Source organism: Dendrobates tinctorius, unplaced genomic scaffold (genome assembly GCF_039654945.1).
Source record: "Dendrobates tinctorius isolate UK_male_01 unplaced genomic scaffold, ASM3965494v1 ptg000170l, whole genome shotgun sequence".
Classification (NCBI taxonomy): domain Eukaryota; kingdom Metazoa; phylum Chordata; class Amphibia; order Anura; family Dendrobatidae; genus Dendrobates; species Dendrobates tinctorius.
In genome coordinates this window covers 2122999-2144983 of record NW_027361837.1, presented here as the reverse complement: position 1 = coordinate 2144983, position 21985 = coordinate 2122999, and the positions used below count along the sequence as shown (strand labels likewise).

Below are 21985 nucleotides of genomic sequence, written 5' to 3'. Positions count from 1 at the left end.
GCATGCGTCTCTTCACTGAGGCCCACTCCCCCTGACCTCCTGTATAAGCGTTGATAGGAGGAGGCATGCGAAGATCCATATCCAAAGGTAGCCATGAGGGGATATCAATAGAAGCAATGCCAAAAGTGTCCCATATTTTGCTTAAGTCGTCAGGACTTCTCACTGTTACTTGTTTGCCGTCTCCATTTACCGATATTCCAAATGGAAACAGCCATTTATAGAGAATTTTACGCGAGCGTAGTATTTCCAATAAGGGTCTCAGGATTCTTCTCTTTGCAAGGGTCGACGGCGCAATGTCCTGGTAGAGTTGTATGGCAGATCCTTCGTAAGCGAGATTTTTAGCATCCCTTGCAGCAGACAGAATAACATTGGTGTCCACATAACTCAACAAGCCGGAGATCACATCCCTCGGGGGTTCAGAGGACTTAGGCCTGGGTCTGAGCGATCTATGGACCCTCTCAATCACAATTTGGTCGCATTTTTCTTGTGGAATTAGAAGGGCAAAGATTTCTTTCGTGGATTTTTCCAATATTTCTGCAGAAACATTTTCAGACAATCCCTTAATCCTTATATTTTTTCTGCGGCTTCTATTCTCTTGATCTTCCAAGGCCAGAAGAGAGTTATTAAGCTGTTCTCTGTGGTATTCCAAATGGTCCCTCATGGCATTAGAGTGACTAATAAGAGAGGACTGAGATGCTTCAAGAGACTCCACTCTGTTACCAATATGTGACAAATCAGCTCTCATACCGGATATCTCTGTAACCAAAGGTTTTAATGCTTGGGTCAGAAGTTTTTTAAATACTGATCTAGAGAACTTCCCAGAGTCTGAGTGGGTAATGTCACTGCCTGAGACATCTTCACTTGAGTCAGAGTCCTCGACCCGTTCCTCTACCTCAGCATTAGTGTGTAGCTTTTTTGGTGTGGGCCTAGCCGACCCTGATTTATTTTTCAAAAATTTCTCCATTTCGCCTTGCCTGCCCCGATGTGCCCCAGTATCTAGCGATTTTGCACGCTCTTTATTAGATTTGACCATAATGTTATATTGAAGCGTGCATTTAAAGTCACCACTCGTGCATTTAGGGAAAGTCTATTAATACATGTTCATGGATGAAAATGACCTCATGTTTCTTAAAAGGTGGAACGCTGGCATCAGTAAATAAGGCCTTGATATGGTGCCCTATATATATTGCTTCTCACTGCTATAGTGTGGGGTCAGGCAGGTCCCGGCATCTCCGGAAAGGGGGAGCAGCACCCCCAAATCTCCAGTCACTATGCACAGCAAGGAGAGCCCGACCCAGCCACCAGGAGCACCCAGCACTGCGGTCACCCTCTGCTCACCAACCAGGCTTCTGTGTCCAGCTCACCTTCTCCTCCGGTAAGCAGACCTTTTCCCTTCTTCCCGCAGCGGTCAGCGGTCTCCCCTCCAACAAAGGCTGTGGCCCTCTACCTCCTCCAACGGCTCTCCGCAGTCTTCTGGCCCACGCCGCTCAGGAAGAAGCAGGAAGACACGGCAAAGATGGCGCCCGTCCACCTCCGGCGCCAAGATCCGTTCCCCGCGGCCGCTCTCCTCCCCGAGAGCCGCGGATTCCTCCACTGAAACCTCCACCACTCTCTCCTGGTCTAATTCTCTCTGGGGGGCACACCAAAACCCCCGTTAGGGTCAAAATAGGGCTCCCTTCGTGGCTGGCAGCGGGAGCAACAGCGACACACGTCCTCCCCACAAGCGATCCAGGCCACGCCCCCGTGCGCATGCCCACTTTTGTCTCCGCTTGGAGCTTCCTGATGTGCTCCTATTGGCCCATGTGCAGTCTCCAGTTGCTTGGCAAAGGGACCCGCTTACGTTCCATGAACGCGGAAGAAAGCATGCAGTTATGAAGTGGGGGCATATCTGCGCATGCGCCGTCATAAGACCTGACATCACTTAATACATAGCGCTCCTTATTGGATATTGCTCTATTTATACTAACTCCGGGACTAGTTTAAGCCATGCCTCCTGAAGAAGCTGTGGCGTAACGCGCGTAGGGGTGGAAGCCGGGGGATCGTGTTACTCTATATAAAGTAAGTTATTACTTAGCATTTGTGCCTTAACATTATGTTTACTTCTGTACCTTATGCACTTTTTGCAACATTAAGATATTTGCGCTTATGTAGGCCCATTTCTCAGACTGCTCTCACTTGAAATTAACTCTTTTGTATTTCTTTGATTGAACATGTGGTGTTCTATTGTGTAAATATGGGTCTACCATTTAATATTGGCTTTATTGGTGCTTTCTCTTTTGATACACTTATACCAATGTGCTTGTGTTGAAATATACCATTCTGGTTTCCCGTGTTTCCTTCATTTGCAGTGATACTCTGTTGTCATTTTTTGTTGGCATTTTAATCTTTGTTGTCAATAAAAATTATTATTTTAATCTAAAAATACTCTGATTTCCTTGGTGTTGCTTTAATAAGCTTGCCCTAGGCGTATGTGGTGCTCTACTTATATTTGAGTTGTGGTGAAATTATTTATCCTATTGTCTAGGGAAGTTTAGTGTTTAATTGGATGGTACATATGTCTGACATCCATGTCCACTCCTGAGGTCTTATATGTGGAGTCTGAACTGAATACCGATGGCCTTGTTGATGCTGGTAGTCAACAACTGCCCTCTTCTGCTCACAAATCCTTTCCAACATGTGCAGTGTTGAGTTCCAACGTGTGGGGACATCACACACCAGTCGGTGAGCCGGAAGCTGCAAATGATACTGAAGCACGGAAAGGGCGGCGGAAGCTGGAGCTGACTTTCTAAAATAGGCATACAAGCTGTAGACTGTGGGGGCAACCCTGATTGCTGTAGGGCCCACAATCTTCATCGTCGGGAGGAGGTGTTCCATCCCAAGGTCCCTCTGGGTCCCGATTTCTACTATGTCAACCCAGTGTGCCGTCAGCAAGATGTAGCGTTCCTGCCCAAAAGCACTTGTCCACGTGTCCATGGTTAGGTGGAATTTCCCAGTAACAGCATTGTTCAAGGCACGGGTAATGTTGCGGGACACGTTCTCTTGTAATGCTGGGATGGCATACCAGGAGAAATAGTGGCAGATGGGGACCAAGTATCTTGGGATGGCCACCACCATCAGGTTGCTGAAAGGTTCCATATCTATGGGCCTAAAAGGCAACATTTCGAGCGCAAGCATAAAAGAAATGTGCGAATTTAGTACTGTGGCCTACAGGCATTGGCTACGTATTTACGCTTGTGTTCCAATGACTGGAGTATGGGACAACTGAAGGCTCTACTGGGACAAGGACGTGGACGTGCTTGATGATAGTGGTAATTGAGTGTGAGCAACGGCAGGTGCAGGGCAGGAGACATCTTCCCATGCAACGTGGACAGTGGATTGGCTTGCAAGCACAACAGTGGAAGAAGCAGTGTTTTCACCCACAGGCACTGTTACTGGAGCCTGGTGTTTGGCCCACTAAGTCAGGTGCTTTGCTGCCATGTGCCTGATCATGCTGGTGGTGGTCAGGCTGGTAGTTTTGCTACCCCTGCTGATGTGGGCATGGCAGGTGGTGCAAATGGCCTGTTTGTGGTTATCGGTAGAGTCTTTAAAAAAACAACTAGACTCTGGAAGACCCAACAGTTGTACTGTCAACTTCCGGCGTGTAGGTGTTACGAGGAACGGTTGCTCGCCTTCTATCTGCAGACACTACACTGCTTCTTCCTGCCTGTTGGGGTGCTATGCCTCCCTCCCCCCGTGTGCAGCTGCCCTCGCTCTGCATGTCCTCCTTCCAGGTTGGGTCAGTTACTATATCATCCACCACCTTGGCTTCCTCTTCCGCACCCTGGTCCTCCTCCTGACTTGCTGTGTCTCATCATCGTCCACCTGTTGTGACATGTTCTTACCATCGCCTTCGTGTGAATGTGGCTGCTCAAATATTTGGGCATCGAGAGGCCCGAATCTATAAATGGAAAAAGGAATAGCTCTTCGGAGTGTCCAAGTGTGGGATCAGTTGTCTCTGGGCACTCGGCATGGAGGGAGGAAGGAGGATCAGGGTGAGGAATATACGGTCCAGACTCACAGGTACTCAGACTTGACCGTGTGGAAGTCAGGCTGCTTCTGGTGGTGGAAAAGTGACTGGAAGCATTATCCGCTATCCAACCAGCAACCTTTTGACACTGCTCTGGTTTCAATATTGCTATTCTGCGGTCCCCTATGAATTCGGACAGAAAGTTCATGCGAGAAGATGTCAGTCTTTGATGTGGCACAATTTCAGCTTGCCCATGGCCTCGGTCTCTGCATACACCATTGCATCACCATCACGTCCACTTCCCCGTCCCTTGCCACGTGCCTTACCCATTTTAAATGGACTACAATATTTTACAGGTTCACTATAAATGGCTGAATTGGGAGCGAACTTCTATGTGATCCATGTGCGGAAAAACCACACTTTAAAATATCTGGACTGTAGGTAAAAATTTATTTTTTGTTATCAAACTGGTGTCAATAACTATGGTATAGTGGAATGGAGGCCTGAAATGCCACAATTTGTAGCCCACAGATAGATGAGGCATCTGACGGAGATACCACACTGTTCAATATGTGGCCTGTCTTTTTATATTTTTTTACCCCAAAATAGTGTATAGAAATTGGGTAATACACAGCAAAAAAAGGTGAATATAGGCCTGAAATGCCACAATTTGTAGCCCACAGATAGAGGATGTGTCTGACAGAGATAGCCCACTTTCAAATATCTGCGCTGTATTATTATTTTTTTTTTGGCCAGCAAAATTGTGTCAATAAATAGGCTATGACAACAAAAAAAATTCTATGGAGGCCTGAAATGGCAAAATTTTGAGTGCACTGATATGCGATCTGTGTGGCGGACAAAACCCACTGTAAAATATCTGCCCTGTAGCTAAATATTTTTTTGGCAGCAAAATGGTGTCAAAAATTTTGGAGACACTCCAAAAAAAATTCTACAGTACCACAAAAAATGGCAGATTTTTCTGTGCACTCAGATGTGATGCCTGGGATTGGCAAGCCCATTTAAAATTGCTGGATTTTCATGCTGTACTATGAAAAGGATCTGACTGTAGTCTGCAGTGTCAACAAGCAAATGGAGAAAAAAAAAAGAGGTTCTGGTTTGCTTTGGAATAAAATAATCAGGATTAAGATGCAAACAAAAAATATTCCTAGCCACTGATACCTGCGGCTAGGTATATACGGTCAATATATATAATAGGCAGTAGCAGACAGTAATGGAATGGACCCTCTTGATGTATGCAATGATATCTATATATCCACATACAGTGCCTGCATGCCTTGCACTGTTATGCATATAGCCACATACACTCCCCTGCCTACCTAGCACTACAATCTATATACCCTGTAATTAGTCCTTAGAAGAACTGTTGATGTAGCTGGATTTGTTTTTTCTATGATGGTATACCCACACTAACTTATAAACCCCCAAATCCGAACCTATCTCAGCAGCGGCTCTCCCTACACTGTCTGATTCCAGACATGACTGTGACAAGCAGGGTGGCGGCAGGTTTCTTATAGAGCTGATGATGCTGTGCAGCCAGTCAATCACTGTAATACCACAAAAAAGATGGCTGCGGCATTACAGTGCGTGGCAGACAATCCCTGCATGTTGATTGGCGCCAAACTTGCAGGGCGGAGACCCGAGCTCCCTCCGAATAATCCCGGAAATGCTCGGTGCTCGCTGAGTACCACAAGTACAGTGATACTCGGGCAAGTAACGAGGATTACCGGGCATGCTCACTCATCACTAATTGTTACCATTTTATAAATTACTGGTGAGGCCACATTTAGAATGTGGGATCCAGTTTTGGGCTCCACATTTTAAAAAGTATATTCAGAAGTTAGAATCAGTTCACCTACATTATTACAAGGGATGGAAGGCCTCTCATATGAGGAGAGGTTGAAAAATTTGGTGTCATGCTGCAGCTATGCAGGTAACTGCAACCTCCACTAGATGGCAATAGAGTGAAAGGATAGTAACAAGTCTGCAAGAGCTGACCTGCAGTACTGCAGCGAAGCCACCACCATGTGTCACCAGAATAGTCAAACAAGCCGAGTCAATACCTAGACCGCAACACAGCACCAAGGAAAAAAGCAAGCACAGAGTCAGTGGAGAGCCAAAGGGTCAATACCAGACAAAAGGCAGAAGTACCAGGGACAAGAGGCAAAGGCAAGTCAGAGGCAAAACCGAGTCAAATACCGTGAAATCCAAAAGCAATCAGGAAATACTAAGACGGGTCGGGCAGAGAGGGAGGAACAGACACGGGCAAGGTCAGAAAGCGCAGCAGGATAAATCAGGGTACTACCAGAGTCAGATACTCACACCGTAGGCAGAAAATATAACTGACATAGTCTGCAGGAAACAGCTGGAAGAAATAGCAGACCTGAACCCCAAATGAGGCCAGACAAAGTTAACCCTTGACATAATCAGCCCGGGAAAAGGGCTGACAGGACTCAAAACCTGGACTGGATCTTGACAGTTGGGCTTGTTTAACTTACAAAAAAGACACCTCAGAGGAGATCTCATTTACACGTATAAATATATGTGTGGCCAGTACAAATCCCTGAGGAAGGTGCCAGGAAGGGCGCCGAAACGCGTAGGAGGAAATAAAGGAGTACACTGCTACAACATCTTGTTTCCCAGGTGATTTGTCAATCTCGGCAGCGCGGACTGCAACACACCCTGCATCCCACAACTTTCTGAAGGTTTTTCCACGTGTGAGTGGTTGGTGGAGGTCCTGCAGCAGCTGATTCTGTGATATGCTCTCAAGCCAGTTGTGGGTTACACAACTGGAAAAGGTGAGTGGAACTGTATTATACCGCTCATACTTCAAGTGTCACTAGTGATAGGGCACTATTGCGCCTCTTGTTCCCCCCACCATTTTTTGTATCAGTACAAAACACTGGCACATGACTTGTTCCTTCCAAAGACTGTGCTGAGGACTAGGGGGCGCTCATTACGGGTGGAAGAAAGGCGATTCCGACAGCTAAATAGGAAAGGGTTCTTTAGGCTAAGTGCACACGTACCGGAACTCTCGCGGAAATTACTGCGAGAATTCCGGAATTCCAGTCCACGGGAAAATCGCATTTTAAATTCCCGCGATTTTCCCGTGGAAAAACTAGCATTTTGCAAGCGTAATTAGCTTGCAAAATGCTAGCATTCTCCAAGCGATCTGGAGCATCGCTGGGAGAACTGATTGACAGATTGGTCACACTCGTCAAACATAGTGTTTGACGAGTGTGACCAACTTTTTACTACTGAGGCCGCCTATGCAGCATCAGTAGTAAAAGATAAAATGTAAAAAAAAATAAAAAATGGTGTTATTCTTACCCTCCGACGTCCCGTGCAGCCGTTCCCAGTAGTCCTTTGCGAAAATGCCCGCGATGGCGTCCGTGAATGACCGCGAGACTTCGCGATCCCGCGAGAACGGACGCCATCGCGGGCATTTTCGCAAAGGACTACTGGGAACGGGAGCGTGAAGAGAAGCGGGAAGGCTGCGCGGGACGTCGGAGGGTGAGAATAACAATATTTTTTATTTTTAAATTCTATTTTTTACAGGGGTATGGTACCCACAGCCCGGAGGACAGTCTCCTCTCCTCCGGACCGTGGGTACCATCCGCAAATGTTCTGCTTACTTTCCGCATGGTGTGCACAGCCACAAGCGGAACAATGCATTCCTATGGGTGCGGGATTGCCGCGATTCCGCAAATTAATGAGCATGCTGCGGTTTTTACCGCGAAGCGATTCCGCCGCGGTAAAAACCGCAGCATTAGCACAGCATTGCGGAATCCCATAGGAATGCATGGGATGCTTATTTTTCGCGGCAAAATCGCGCGGTTAAAACAGCCGCGGAAACGCGAAAAAAACGCCACGTGTGAACTCAGCCTTACAGTTAGAGCAGTAAGACTGTAGAATGCTCTACCACAGGAGGTAGTAATGGCAGACACTATAACAGCTTTTATACAAGGGCTGGATGATTTCGTTAGTACACATAACATTGTGGGTTAGTGACAAAAAATGTATAATTGGTGGAATTGGTGGAGAAAGGTTGAACTTGATGGACCCACAGTAGGTCTTTTTTCACCCTATGTAACTATGTAACACAAACCTATTGTAGTCTATGGGGCTGTTCATATGTCAGTGATTTTTTTGCAGACTGTGTCCACAAAAATATCACTGAGACATCCGTTTTTGATCTTGGTCACGAATCATAATCACCTATACAAGTCTATGAGTCCACGAAAATCACCGATTCCACATGGATGGCGTCATTATGCAATCCACATGCTGTCCCTGTTTAACAGGGCAATTTGATTTTCTTTAGCATATGAGAAAATCACTGATGAAACACTCATAGTAAACACAGACACACAGGTAAAAATCTGATCCAAAACATATATGAGAAAAATCTGTCTTAGGACACAGCAGTACACCATGTGACTAGTAAAACTACTCAAAAACCTGGAATTTCCACTCAGTTTCTGCTCAGCAAAGATACTCACTGAAGTCACTTTTTTTTGTGTTCGCTGACTTTCTTTGTGCCAAATACTTCAAAATAGCGCATAAATGGTTCATGAATTTCGCAGAAAATAAAAAAACGTTCCTTTTGTTTTTGCCCAGTTTTTTCCAACTTTTCAGCGCCAAATGTTACTAATACTTTAAAAAGGTGAAAAAACTACTAAATTGATAACTTTTCTAAAAAAAAAAACCTTACTTCAGGCAGGGACTTGAGTGAGATGCGCAACAAAAACTTCAACATTTGGCAAGTTGTATTTCACAAATTTAAAACTTCTGGACAAACAAAGCTGTCGAGAAACAATAAAAAATGACTTAAAAAAGAAATACAACTTAAAAAAATAGAGCAAAACTTATGAAGAATAAGGCACAAATACTAAAGTCACTAAGATGTAGCAAAATACTCCAGAAAACTAGAGAAACAGCAATGCTCAGTGTGAACATACTCGTAGACATCTTTTTCAGGGGGATTCTGTCTGAAATCTGTCTGAATAGCAATGTAAATGTGACTTGCCATGCCTATGCTACATCTTTTGTCATTTCTTTTAACCGAGTCAGGCTTTGAAAGATGGAAACAGTTAAAAGACATTGCATGTTAATTCTTTAGGCAGTTCGTGCTTTCAAGACGCTTTCAATTCAAGTTTAAAGTACGAAAACAAAACAGGAGCTGGCGCAAAAACGACAGAGAGACTGTCAACGAAGATGCTGCATAGCTAAAATCAATGTGTCTTATGAATGTCAGACAAAGGCTAAGTGCACACATTGAGTATTTGGTGAGTTTTTTACCCCAGTATTTGTAAGCCAAAACCAGGAGTGGAACGGTCAGGGGAAAAGCATAATAGAAACACGTTACCACTTCTGCATTTATCACCCACTTCTGGTTTGGGCTTACAAATACTGGGGTAAAAAACTCACCAAATATGAAATGTGTGCATGTGGCCACAGGCTGGTTTTCACAGGACTACCATCACGATAGGTACAGGGTTCTTTAGCATATATCTGGATATCATCGCAACCCATTGTTGTCCTGCGATCACGTCACAGGTTCGCCGATGGGCGTGTGGAATTACGTGCCTCCTGCCAGCATGTGTTAAATGCCAGAGATTGATAGCGCCATGTAACATGTTAACAGCCACGGGTGAAGATCCGCCCCGCCCATGGTTGTTAGAGGCAGATGATGGCTGAATACTTCAGTCATCATCAGCCCTGAAAGATGCAGGCTCGACATGTGAGCCAGCATCAAAGTCAGGGACTCAGCATAGGATGTACCAGTATGTTCTATGTTGGTAAGTGGTTAAAAAGGGCTTGAAGTATTTTGAAATTAAAAAAGAGGAAATAGATGTGTAAAAGACAATGTGTGTGTGCTTGAGAAGCTCTGGAGAGGGACAGAAGTGCTCACAAAGTAGAGTGATACCGTCTTGTAAGGGATAGATAGAAAAGATGGTAGCACTCACCGAATGGTGTTGTGTGCAGGCACAACAACTATAAAAGGTGTAGAAAGGCGCTCCTGCTGCCCCGTGGCAGGAGCAAAAGGTTATTCCAGAAGTAGAATGGCAAAAATGGAAGCTGGCATGTTTAGGCGGGCAGCGCCTTGGGATTCCAAAACATTTTTTTATGAATACCAACATGTTTCTGCCCTGGACAGGCGCCTTTCTCTAGGTATAGAAACCAAATGTTTTTATTCTAGAGTTTGTACACATAGTATGTACACCTTGAACAGAAAATTGTTGTTTTTCTTTCTTTTGCAACTAATATAAAAATTGTATGTAATAATTTAAATTATTCTCTAATATTAAATACCTGAGCTCCAACATGACCAGTTTTCAGCTTATCCAAGTTAGTCCTTGTGGTATTAATAGTTCGCAAATTAATTTTTGACAGTTGGTTATTATGTAGCCTTCTGATCTGCAGGGCAAAGTCATTGTGTCTGTAATAGAAAAAGAAAATAAAAATTAAGATACTTTTGATAATATTTTGTAATATATTTAAATAAGTGATATGATGAAAGGGATTTATTTTCTAAAATTATAACAGAAAAGATACACCAGTATAAAAAGGCATGTCCAGCTATTAGAAGGAACAGTACAAATGTATATTTGGGGATGCAGGAGAACCAGGGATACGCATGGGGATCACTGTGCCCGAGTGCTCTTTGAGGTACAATACTATAAATAGTATATCAGGATTCATGTAATCCACATGCCTGTTGTGGTCATTATTTATTCTTGTTTTTATCTTTTTTTGTCAATACTCCTGAATATTACATGATGGTACATGTATAATCTATATACAGTCATAAGTTAAAGTTTGGGCACCCCTATTAATGTTAACCTTTTTTCTTTATAACAATTTTGGTTTTTGCAACAGTTATTTCAGTTTCATATTTCTAATAACTGATGGACTTGGTTATATTTCTGGATTCAAATGAGGTTTATTGTACTAACAGAAAATGTGCAATCTGCATTTAAACAAAATTTGTGCCATTGACCTAGTTCCAGATGCTAAATTGCCCAAAGCCCGCTTGTATAACCTTTCGGGTCCAGAACGGGCTGCGCTGAAGGAATATATTTCCGAGAGTCTCCGTAAGGGACACATTCGTCCTTCTGTTTCTCCTGTGGCGGCAGGGTTCTTTTTTGTAAAGAAAAAAGACGGTGGTTTACGCTCATGCCTCGATTTTCATGAGTTAAATAAGATAACTGTGAGGAATACGTATCCCTTCCCACTTATTCCTGATTTATACAACCATTTGTCCGGAGCTAAGTGGTTTTCGAAATTAGATCTACGGGGAGCGTATAACCTTATCCGAGTCCGGGACGGAGATGAGTGGAAAACCTCTTTTCTCACTACTGAAGGGTTGTTTGAAAATTTGGTCATGCCTTTCGGCCTGACCAATGCTACAGCGGTCTTCCAAAATTTCATAAATCACGTGTTCTCTGATTTTATTGGATGTTTTTTGGTGGTATATTTGGATGACATATTGATCTACTCTCCTGATAAACAGGCTCACATTAGTCATGTTTGGGCAGTTCTCCAAAGGCTCCGGGAGAACTGTCTCTTTGCTAAACTAGAAAAATGTTTATTTTTTGTTCAGGAACTGTCTTTTCTGGGGTTCATCGTGTCTGCTGAAGGGTATCGCATGGATCCTAATAAGGTGCAGGCCATTGTCGAGTGGGTTCAACCTTGTGATTTGAAGGCTCTGCAGCGTTTCCTAGGATTCGCCAATTACTATCGTAAATTTATAAGGGGGTTCTCACAGGTTGTTAAACCCCTCACAACATAACTCAAAAGGGGGCCGATATCAAGAATTGGTCAACCGCAGCAGTAGCGGCATTTCAGTATTTGAAAAAATGTTTCATGTCTGCCCCGGTTCTTATTCAACCGGACCCATCTGAACCAATTGTAGATTATGAGCCTTCGCGGGCAGGGTCCTCTCTCCTCCTGTACCAGTTATGACTTGTATTGTTTAACATTATTGTACTTGTACTTGTTTTTATGTATACCCCTCCTTACATGTAAAGCGCCATGGAATAAATGGCGCTATAACAATAAATAATAATATCCATTTATTGTTGAGGTAGATGCCTCAGAGGTGGGGGTGGGGGCGGTATTGTCCCAGGGACCCGCCACTTTGACCAATTTAAGACCTTGTGCCTTTTTCTCAAAGAAATTCTCCCCTGCGGAGAGAAACTATGATGTGGGGAATCGAGAACTTCTGGCCGTAAAGTTGGCCTTTGAAGAATGGAGGCATTTTTTGGAGGGGGCTGTCCATCCTTTAACCGTAATTACGGAACACAAAAACCTAGCTTACATTGAATCAGCTAAAAGGTTGACTCCCAGACAGGCTAGATGGTCACTTTTTTCCCGATTCAACTTCTCGATCACTTTTCGGCCAGGATCCAAAAATGTCAGAGCAGATGCCTTGTCACGCAGTCTAGATCCAGTGTCCCCCCCTGAACCTCCATCCTCCATTCTTCAGCCCGGGGTGGTGGTGGCAGGTATTTCTAATATATTGGAACGGGAGATTCGAGAAGCCCAGTCTCTTGCACCTCCGGCTAAGCCGGTGGATAAACTTTTTGTGCCAGCTCAGTTTCGTCTCAAGGTCCTCTGGGAGTTCCATGACTCAGTTCTGGGTGGACATCCATGGATCTCGGCCACCCGGAAGGCCATTGCTAGAGTAATCTGATGGTCTTCTTTAGCCTCTGATGTTTGGGAATATGTGTCTGCATGTAATGTTTGTGCCCGTGCAAAAACTCCCCATAACCGGCCGGCCGGGGAATTGGTACCACTGCCAATTCCTGAGAGACCATGGACTCATCTGTCCATGGATTTCATCACCAACCTTCCCCCCTCCAAGGGTAATACCGTCGTCTGGGTTGTGATGGACAGGTTTAGTAAGCAGGCACATTTTGTACCTTTGACAGCTCTACCTAATGCGGAAACATTGTCCAGATTGTTTGTTGAGCATGTGGTGCGGTTGCATGGGGTACCCTTGAATGTGGTGTCTGATACGGGAGTGCAATTTGTTTCCAGATTTTTTTAGAGCTTTTTGTAAGAGGTTAGGTACTGGTCTGTCCTTTTCATCCGCTTATCATCCAGAGACTTATGGGCAGACCGAGCGGACCAATCAGTCTCTGGAGCAAATTCTGCGTTGCTTGACCTCAGTCTGACAGGATGATTGGTGTTCTGTGTTACCGTTGACCGAGTTTGCATTTAACAACCGCATTAACCAGTCTACGGGTACATCTCCCTTTTTCTGCAATTATGGGTTTCATCCTCATTTTGGAGAATTTTCCCGTTTGAATTCTTGGTGTCCTGGGGCGGATGAGACGATCCAGCGGTTGGGGGAGGTATGGCGGGAGGTCCAGAGTAACATTACGAAGGCCCAGGACAAATTTAAATTTTTTGCGGACAAAAAATGATCCGCGGGTTCGGTGTTTCAGATTGGGGATAAGGTATGGTTGTCCACCAAGAATATAAGGCTCAAGGTCCCCTCTGCGAAGCTTGGACCCAAGTTTATAGGTCCCTATGAAATTACGGAAGCAGTTAACCCGGTGGCTTTTCGGTTGCGTCTCCTGCCATCTCTGTGGATCCCAAATGTTTTCCATAAGGCCCTTTTGAAACCTGTGAGATCCGGTGGGGAGGGATCATCAGCTTCCCCGCCACCGGTTTTGGTAGACGGGCAGTCGGAGTACGAGGTGGAACGAATTGTCGACTCCAGGTTGGTCCATCGTGCCCTTCAATATCTGGTACATTGGAAGGGCTACGGTCCTGAAGAACGCTCGTGGGTTCCTGCTCGATCGGTTCATGCGGATCGGTTGGTCCGAGCCTTTCACGCCAAGTACCCTGAGAGACCTGGGGGTACGGTGGCCCCCCATTGAGAGGAGGGTACTGTCATGATCTAGGACGGGGTTTCGCTTTGGCCATCCTGGTCAGACTGGGGGTTAATTGTTCTGCCTTTCTCTGGCAGAGGGTGGCTATTTAATGCTCACTGGACCTAGGTCCGGTGTCAGTTATACTCCTGCCCTCAGCTGAGTTAGTTGACCTTTTGTATACGTGTGCCTTGTGCCTGATAACTTGTTGTTTGTTTGGTTGTGAACCGGTTCTGTCCCTGTTATGAGTTCTGCCTGCCCCTCTTGTACTGCACCGCTCTCTCGTGTATGACTTTGCTTGTGTTGTGACCCGACTGCTCTCTGCTCGTCCCTTTGGTACCGCACCGCCCTCTTGTGTATGACCTTTGGCTTTGTCTGATCTCCCGTCTGTTTATTCCTCCTGTACCTCGTTTGCCCGTACTGTGTATGACCTCCGTTTTGCCCGACTCTGAGTTTTCTACCTTCTCTGAAAGCAGGACGCTAAGCACACCTTCAGTCACACCTTCAGGGGGCCCCAAAAGCTGCCAAAACAGCTCAAATTAGGGTCAGACAACAGGAAAAGTGGCAACAATGGACCCACCAACTGCGCTATAAATAAATAATTTAAAAGAAATGATGCGTGTTCATCTGTATTTTTGATGCCAGGCAAAACTGACAGCTGCAGGCTGCAACCCTCAGCTGTCAGCATTAGCAAGGTTAGTTATCAAGAATATAGGGGTCCCCATGTGTTTTTTTAACTATTTAAATAAATAATTTAAAAACCGTTGTGGGATCCCCATTTTTGACAACCAACAAAGCTAAAGCTCGCAGGTGGTAGCTGGTATTCTCAGGCTGATAAGGGGCCATGGATATTTCCCCCACTCAGGCTAAAAATAGTAATAAAGCGTTTATTAGATGCACCAATTCTGGTGCTTTGACCGACTCTTCCCACTGGCCCTGTGGCAGTGGCAAGTGGGGTTCATATTTGTGGGGTTGCCTCTCCATTACTAATCCTATGGATACATTGTAAATAAACACACAGCCAAAATAAAGTCCTTGTGTTTGAAATAAAATCAAAACACACTTTTCCTTTTGTATTTAAAAATAACAAATTTAGTTATACTCACCTAATGCCCATTCCATTGAAACCCTAGTCTCCTGTAATAAAATAAAAAACAGCCATATCCCTCACCAGTCCATCGTTCTGTCCCATGCTGTAATCCATGCCAGGATATAAACAGTTTTCAACCTCGACGATGCAAGATGCAGCATCTGTGACTAGTGGTGACATCATCGAGGTTACTGCAGGTCACTGAGACCTTGTTCCCAGCCGGGCTCCTGAACTGCAGAGATGTCAGCAGTGTGAGAAAAAGTCAGTGAGTTCTCCACAGTTCACCCTGGTTATTCTGGCAGTGTGTTCATTTACAATATAACTATAGGATTACTAATGGATAGCTGTCTTATAGACGCCTCTCCATTACTAAGCCGTGGGCTTGATGTCACTGGACAATACAAAGGTGACATCAACCCCGCAAATATGAACCCCACTTACCACTGCCAAAGGGCAAGTGGGAAGAGCAGGGCAAAGCATTAGAATTGGTGCATCTAATAGATGTGCCTTTTCTGGGGTAGCTGCCTGATGCTATTTTTAGGCTGGGGGGCAATATCCATGGCCACTTACCAGCTTGAGAATACCAGCCCCAGCTGTATGCTTTAGCTTGGCTGGTCGTCAAGAAAGGGGGGAACCCCACACATTTTTTATTATTATTTACTAGCTGAAGAGCCTGGTGCTGCCCGGGCATAGTAACTAACTACGGTTAGTTGTAGCAAATTATAATGATTATATCTATATATATAAAGCTGAGTATAGAGCCCCGCCCACTCCATATAATATCCCACATCATCCCGTCAGCCAGAGCTACTGGACTACTACCCCTAATATCCCACATTGTCCGGTCAGCCAGAGCCACCGGACTACTACCCCTACTACCTCTAATATCCCACATTGTCCCGTCAGCCAGAGCCACCGAACTTCTAATATCTACATCATTCCATCAATGCCTCTGAACTACTACCCCTAATATCCCACATCATCCCTTCAGCCATAGCCACCGGACAACTACCACTAATATCCCACAAGAAGGAATCAATATCACCATTACACACTGAACGGTAAACCACTGGGTAAATCTGACATGGAGAAGGACTTGGGGATCCTAGTTAATGATAAACTTACCTGGAGCAGCCAGTGCCTTTTTCCTTCAGCTCCAGGGAACAGCTATGGGGGCTTGCTGTGCCCCCTCATATGTCAACTTGTTCCTTGGGGCTTGGGAACGTGACATATTTCAGAGCAACCCGGTGATTCAGATGGACAAAATCCATAAATGGATTCGTTATATTGACGACATCTGGTTCATCTGGGAGGGCTCGGTGGAACAGTTGGATGCTTTGATGACTGAGCTTAATAACAATGAATTAAATATTAAGTTGACATATTCTCATGGTCGTAGAGTCTATTTTCTTGATGTGGATATTCAATGCAAGGGAGAAGGTCTTCTGTCCACCGATGTATATCGACAGCCCACATCTACAAATACTCTTTTGCATGCGGACTCTGCACATCCGTGGTCGAACATCAACAGTATCCCAATCGGACAGCATCTTAGGATTAAAAGAATCTGTTCTACTAAAGAGGCATTTGATAATCAGGATCTATATTCTAGATTTCGTGAACGGGGATATAGCCATAGAACTATTCGGCGGGGCTATCATAGAGCATGTGGAGTTACAAGGAATGAACTATTATATAAATCTTCTAACCAGGATAATAGTAGTATTCAACCGATAAGATTGATCACCCCATTCAATAATCAATGGGAGGCTCTGAAAGGGATTTTTCAGAAACACTGGGATGTTTTGAAGATGGATCCCATTATTAAAAATATTATTCCACCATCCCCTTTGGTTATTGCTAAAAGATCTAAAAACCTACGGGACCTACTTGTGAGGAGCCACTATGAGAGCTCCAAAACTAATTCGGTTAGTCAGTCCATTAAAGGTTTTTTCCCCTGTGGGCTTTGTAAAGCTTGCAGAAATCTGGTTAAATGTAAAGATTTTTCTAATTTTGATGGGTCTCGCACGTTTAACCCCTTAATCCCATATGACGTACTATCCCGTCCATGTGCCCTGGGACTTAATTCCCAAGGATGAGATAGTACGTCATAGCGATCAGCGGCGCCCACGTGGTGAGCGCCGCTGATCGCGGCCGGGTGTCAGCTGATTATCACAGCTGACACCCGGCACAATGTGTCAGGGGCGGTCACGGACCGCCCCCGACACGTTAACCCCTTGCACACCGCGATCAAACACAGGCACGAGGAAGCCTGCTGCACTGCCTGTGACAGATCGCTAATCTGTCACAGTGATCTGTGATGTGACAGATCAGCGATCTGTCACAGGAAAGTGATGTCCCACCTGGGACAATGTAATAAAGTTAAAAAAAAGTGTTAAAATAATTTTAAAAAATCACCAAATTAGAAAAAAAAAAAAATATTCCCCCAATAAATTCATTTTTTGGAAATTAAAAAAAAAACAGTAAAAGTACACATATTTCATATTGCCGCGTCCATAACGACCTGCCCTATAAAACTGTCCCATTAGTTAACCCCTTTAGCGAACCCCTTAAAAAATAAAAATAAAAAACGAAGCAAAAAATAATAATTTATTATCATACTGCCGAACAAAAAGTGCAATAACGCGCAATCAAAAAGACGCATATAAATATCCATGGTACCGCTGAAAACGTCATCTTGTTCAGCAAAAAACGAGCTGCTATACAGCATCATCAGAGAAAAAATAGAAAAGTTATAGCTTGCAGAATAAAGCGATGCAAAAATAATTATTTTTTATATTAGTTTTCATTGCACAAAACCAAAAAAATGACCTAAATGAGGTATCACTGTAACCGTACCGACCCGAAGAATAAAACCGCTTTATCAATTTTATAGCACGCGGAACGGTGTAAACGCACCCCCCCAAAAGAAATTCATGAAACGCTGGTTTTTGTTCATTCTGCGTCCCAAAAATTGGAATAAAAAGCGATCAAAAAATGTCATGTGCCCGAAAATGGTACCAATAAAAACGACAACTTGTCCCGCAAAAAATAAGACCTCACATGACTCGGTGGGTCAAAATACGGAAAAATTATAGCTCTCAATATGTGGTGATGCAAAAACTATTTTTACAATAAAAAGCGTCTTTTAGCGTGTGACAGCTGCCAAACATAAAAACCCGCCATAAATAGTAAATCAAACCCCCCGTTATCACCCCCTTAGTTAGGGAAAAATAATAAAATTAAAAGAAAATGTATTTATTTTCATTTTCCCATTAGGGTTAGGGCTAGGGCTAAGGTTAGGGCCAGGGCTAGGGTTAGGGCTAGGGCTGAGATTAGGGTTAGGGGTGTGTTGGGGTTAGGGTTGGAGTTAGAATTGGGGGTTTCCACTGTTTGGGCACATCAGGTGCTCTCCAAATGCAACATGGCGTCTGATCTCAATTCCAGCCAATTCTGAGTTGAAAAAGTCAAATGGTGGTCCTTCCCTTCCAAGCTCTGCCATGCGCCCAAACAGTGTTTTACCCCCACATATGGGGTATCAGCCTACTCAGGACAAATTGCAAAACAACTTTTGGGGTCCAATTTATCCTGTTACCCTTAGGAAAATAAGAAATTGGGGGCAAAAATATCATTTTTGTGGAAAAAAATGATTTTTTATTTTCACACCCGGGCGTTATAAACTTCTGTGAAGCACTTGGGGGTTCAAAGTGCTCACCACACATCTAGATAAGTTCCGTGGGGGGTCTAGTTTCCAAAATGGGGTCAGTTGTGGGGAGTTTCAATAGTTTAGGTACATCAGGGGCTCTCCAAACGCACATGACACCCGCAGACCATTCCATCAAAGTCTGCATTCCAAAACGTCACTACTTCCCTTCCGAGACCCGACATGTGCCCATACAGTAGTTTTCTCCCACATATGGGGCATCAGCGTACTCAGGACAAATTGGACAACTTTTGGGGTCCAATTTCTCCTGGTACCCTTGGGAAAATAAAAACATCGGTGACTAAAAGATCATGTTTGTGGAAAAAATACGATTTTTTTATTTTCACGCCCTGTCGTTATAAACTTCTGTGAAGCACTGGGGAGGTTCAAAGTGCTCACCACACAACTAGGTAAGTTCCTTAAGGGGTCTAGTTTCCAAAATGGGGTCACTTGTGGGAGGTTTCCACTGTTTAGGTACATCAGGGGCTCTCCAAAAGCAACATGACACCCGCAGACCATTCCATCAAAGTCTGCATTCCAAAACGTCACTACTTCCCTTCCGAGACCCGACGTGGGCCCATACAGTAGTTTTCTCCCACATATGGGGTATTAGCGTGCTCAGGACAAATTGGACAACAACTTTTGGGGTCCAATTTCTCCCGGTACCCTTGGGAAAATAAAAACATCGGTGACTAAAAGATCATGTTTGTGGAAAAAATACGATTTTTTTATTTTCACGCCCAGGCGTTATAAACTTCTGTGAAGCACTGGAGGGGTCAAAGTGATCACCACACATCTAGATAAGTTCCTTGGGGGGTCTAGTTTCCAAAATGGGGTCACTTGTGGGGAGTTTCAATAGTTTAGGTACATCAGGGGCTCTCCAAATGCGACATGGTGTCCATTCTCAATTCCAGCCAAAAATGTCAAATGGCGCTGCTTCCCTTCCGAGCTCTGCCATGTGCCCAAATAGTGGTTTACCCCCACATATGGGGTATCAGCGTACCATTGGAAAAATAAGAATTGAGAGTGAAAAGATAATTTTTGTGGAAAAAATATGATTTTTTAATTGTACGGCTGTATGTTATAAACATCTGTGAAGCCCTTGGGGGTTCAAAGTTCTCACCACACATCTAGATAAGTTCCTTGGGGGGGTCTAGTTTCCAAAATGGTGTCATTTGTGGGGTGTTTCCACTGTTTTGGTACATCAGGGGCTTTCCAAACGCGACATGGTGTCTGATCTCAATTCCAGCCAAAAACGTCAAATGGCGCTGCTTCCCTTCCGAGCTCTGCCATGCGCCCAAATAGTGGTTTACCCCCACATGTGGGGTATCAGCGTACTCAGGACAAATTGCACAATAACTTTTATGGTCCTGTTACCCTTGGGAACATAAAAATTGGGGGTGAAAAGATCATTTTTGTGGAAAAAATATGATTTTTTAATTGTACCGCTGTACGTTATAAACTTCTGTGAAGCCCTTGTGGGTTCAAAGTTCTCACCACATATCTAGATAAGTTCCTTGGGGGGGTGTAGTTTCCAAAATGGGGTCACTTGTGGGGGGTGTCCACTGTTTAGGTACATCAGGGGCTCTCCAAACGTGACATGGCGTCCGATCTGAATTCCAGCCAATTTTGCATTGAAAAAGTCAAACGGCACTCCTTCCCTTCTGAGCTCAGCCATGCACCGAAACAGTGGTTCCCCCCACATATCAGATATCAGCGTACTCAGGACAAATTGCACAATAACTTTTGCAGTCCAATTTCTCCTGTTACCCTTGGTAAAATAAAAAAAATTGAACCTGAATTATTTTTTTGTGAAAAAAAGTTAAATGTTCATTTTTTTTAAATATTCAAAAAATTCCTGTGACGCATCTAAAGGGTTAATAAACTTCTTGAATGTGGTTTTGAGCACCTTAAGGGGTGCAGTTTTTAGAATGGTGTCACTTTTGGGTATTTTCTATATATAGACCCCTCAAAGTGGCTTCAAATGTGATGTGGTCCGTAAAAATAAAATGGTGTTGCAAAAATGAGAAATCGCCGGTCAATTTTTAACCCTTATAACTTCCTAACGAAAAAAATGTTGGTTCCAAAATTGTGCTGATGTAAAGTAAACATGTGGGAAATGTTACTTATCAAGTTTTTTGTGTGCAGTATCTCTGTGATTTAAGGGCATAAAAATTCAAAGTTGGAAAATTGCGAAATTTTCAACATTTTCGCCAAATTTCCGCTTTTTTCACAAATAAACGCAAGTTATTTGAATGAAATTTTACCACTAACATGAAGTACAATATGTCACGAGAAAACAGTGTCAGAATCCCCGGGATCCATAGAAGCGTTCCAGAGTTATGACCTCATAAAGGTACAGTGGTCAGAATTGTAAAAATTGGCCCGGGAGTTAACGTGCAAACCACCCTTGGGGCTTAAGGGGTTAAGATCTTGCATCGCCTCACTTGTTCATCTACAGGAGTCATCTATCACGCTCAGTGTCCTTGTGGATTGATTTGTGTAGGAATGACCACTAGAGAATTAAAAATTCGTGTACGAGAGCACGTACGAGATATTGAAAAGCCAAAGAATTCTGACTCCATGGATCCGTTGAAGACACTTGCGAAGCATTTTAAAGACCATCATAAGTCTGATTCAAGTAAGCTGGTTGTTCGAGCTATTGATCAGGTGTCCCTTGGTTCAAGAGGTGGGGATCTTTTTAAAAGTCTATCTCAGGTCGAAAGTCTGTGGATCTATAGGCTACATTCCATCACCCCCTTTGGGTTAAATGAGAATTTTGGGTCCAGTTCATTTTTATAATATTTTAGGGTTCTTTTGTGGGTGGGAGTGATTTTATGTTTTTTAATTTAATTTGCTAAGATATATTCTTTATAATTCAGGTTCGGTTCTTGATGGATGGATGTTCAGATGTATCTTCTGGTAGTTTTTCTTATTGATTTATCATCGATGGGAACAAGACACATATAACACGGACTTTGCTATAAGGGATTTCATGAAATATAGGAAGAAATGTGTGAAGAATTACCTACATGGTTGTTTACTTAATGTATGGTTGTTATACTTTATACACTATTTGCACATTATAATAATAGACCAATTGATGCCATATAATGATTTTAGCACTGTGTATTGTATACTTGGACACTAGCACTTTATGTCCTTCTATAATAGTTATATATGTATAATTTGGCGATTACATAATGGTCATAGCACTTTTTATTGTATATTTAGACACTAGCACTTTATGCTTTTGTATTATAATAATGTATGTATAATTCAGT

The 21985-nt window shown here is 43.7% G+C and overlaps 1 protein-coding gene across 2 annotated transcripts in view; it reads right to left on the bottom strand.

Annotated features, from left to right (window-relative positions):
* Positions 1 to 21985, bottom strand: part of LOC141053741 (dipeptidase 2-like) — a 682167-nt gene that overhangs the window by 579997 nt on the left and 80185 nt on the right. For both annotated transcript variants that reach the window (XM_073550795.1, XM_073550796.1), the window contains one exon: positions 10340 to 10466. In XM_073550795.1, the coding sequence (XP_073406896.1) occupies positions 10340 to 10466 (127 nt within the window). The remainder of the gene's footprint in view (positions 1 to 10339; positions 10467 to 21985) is intronic.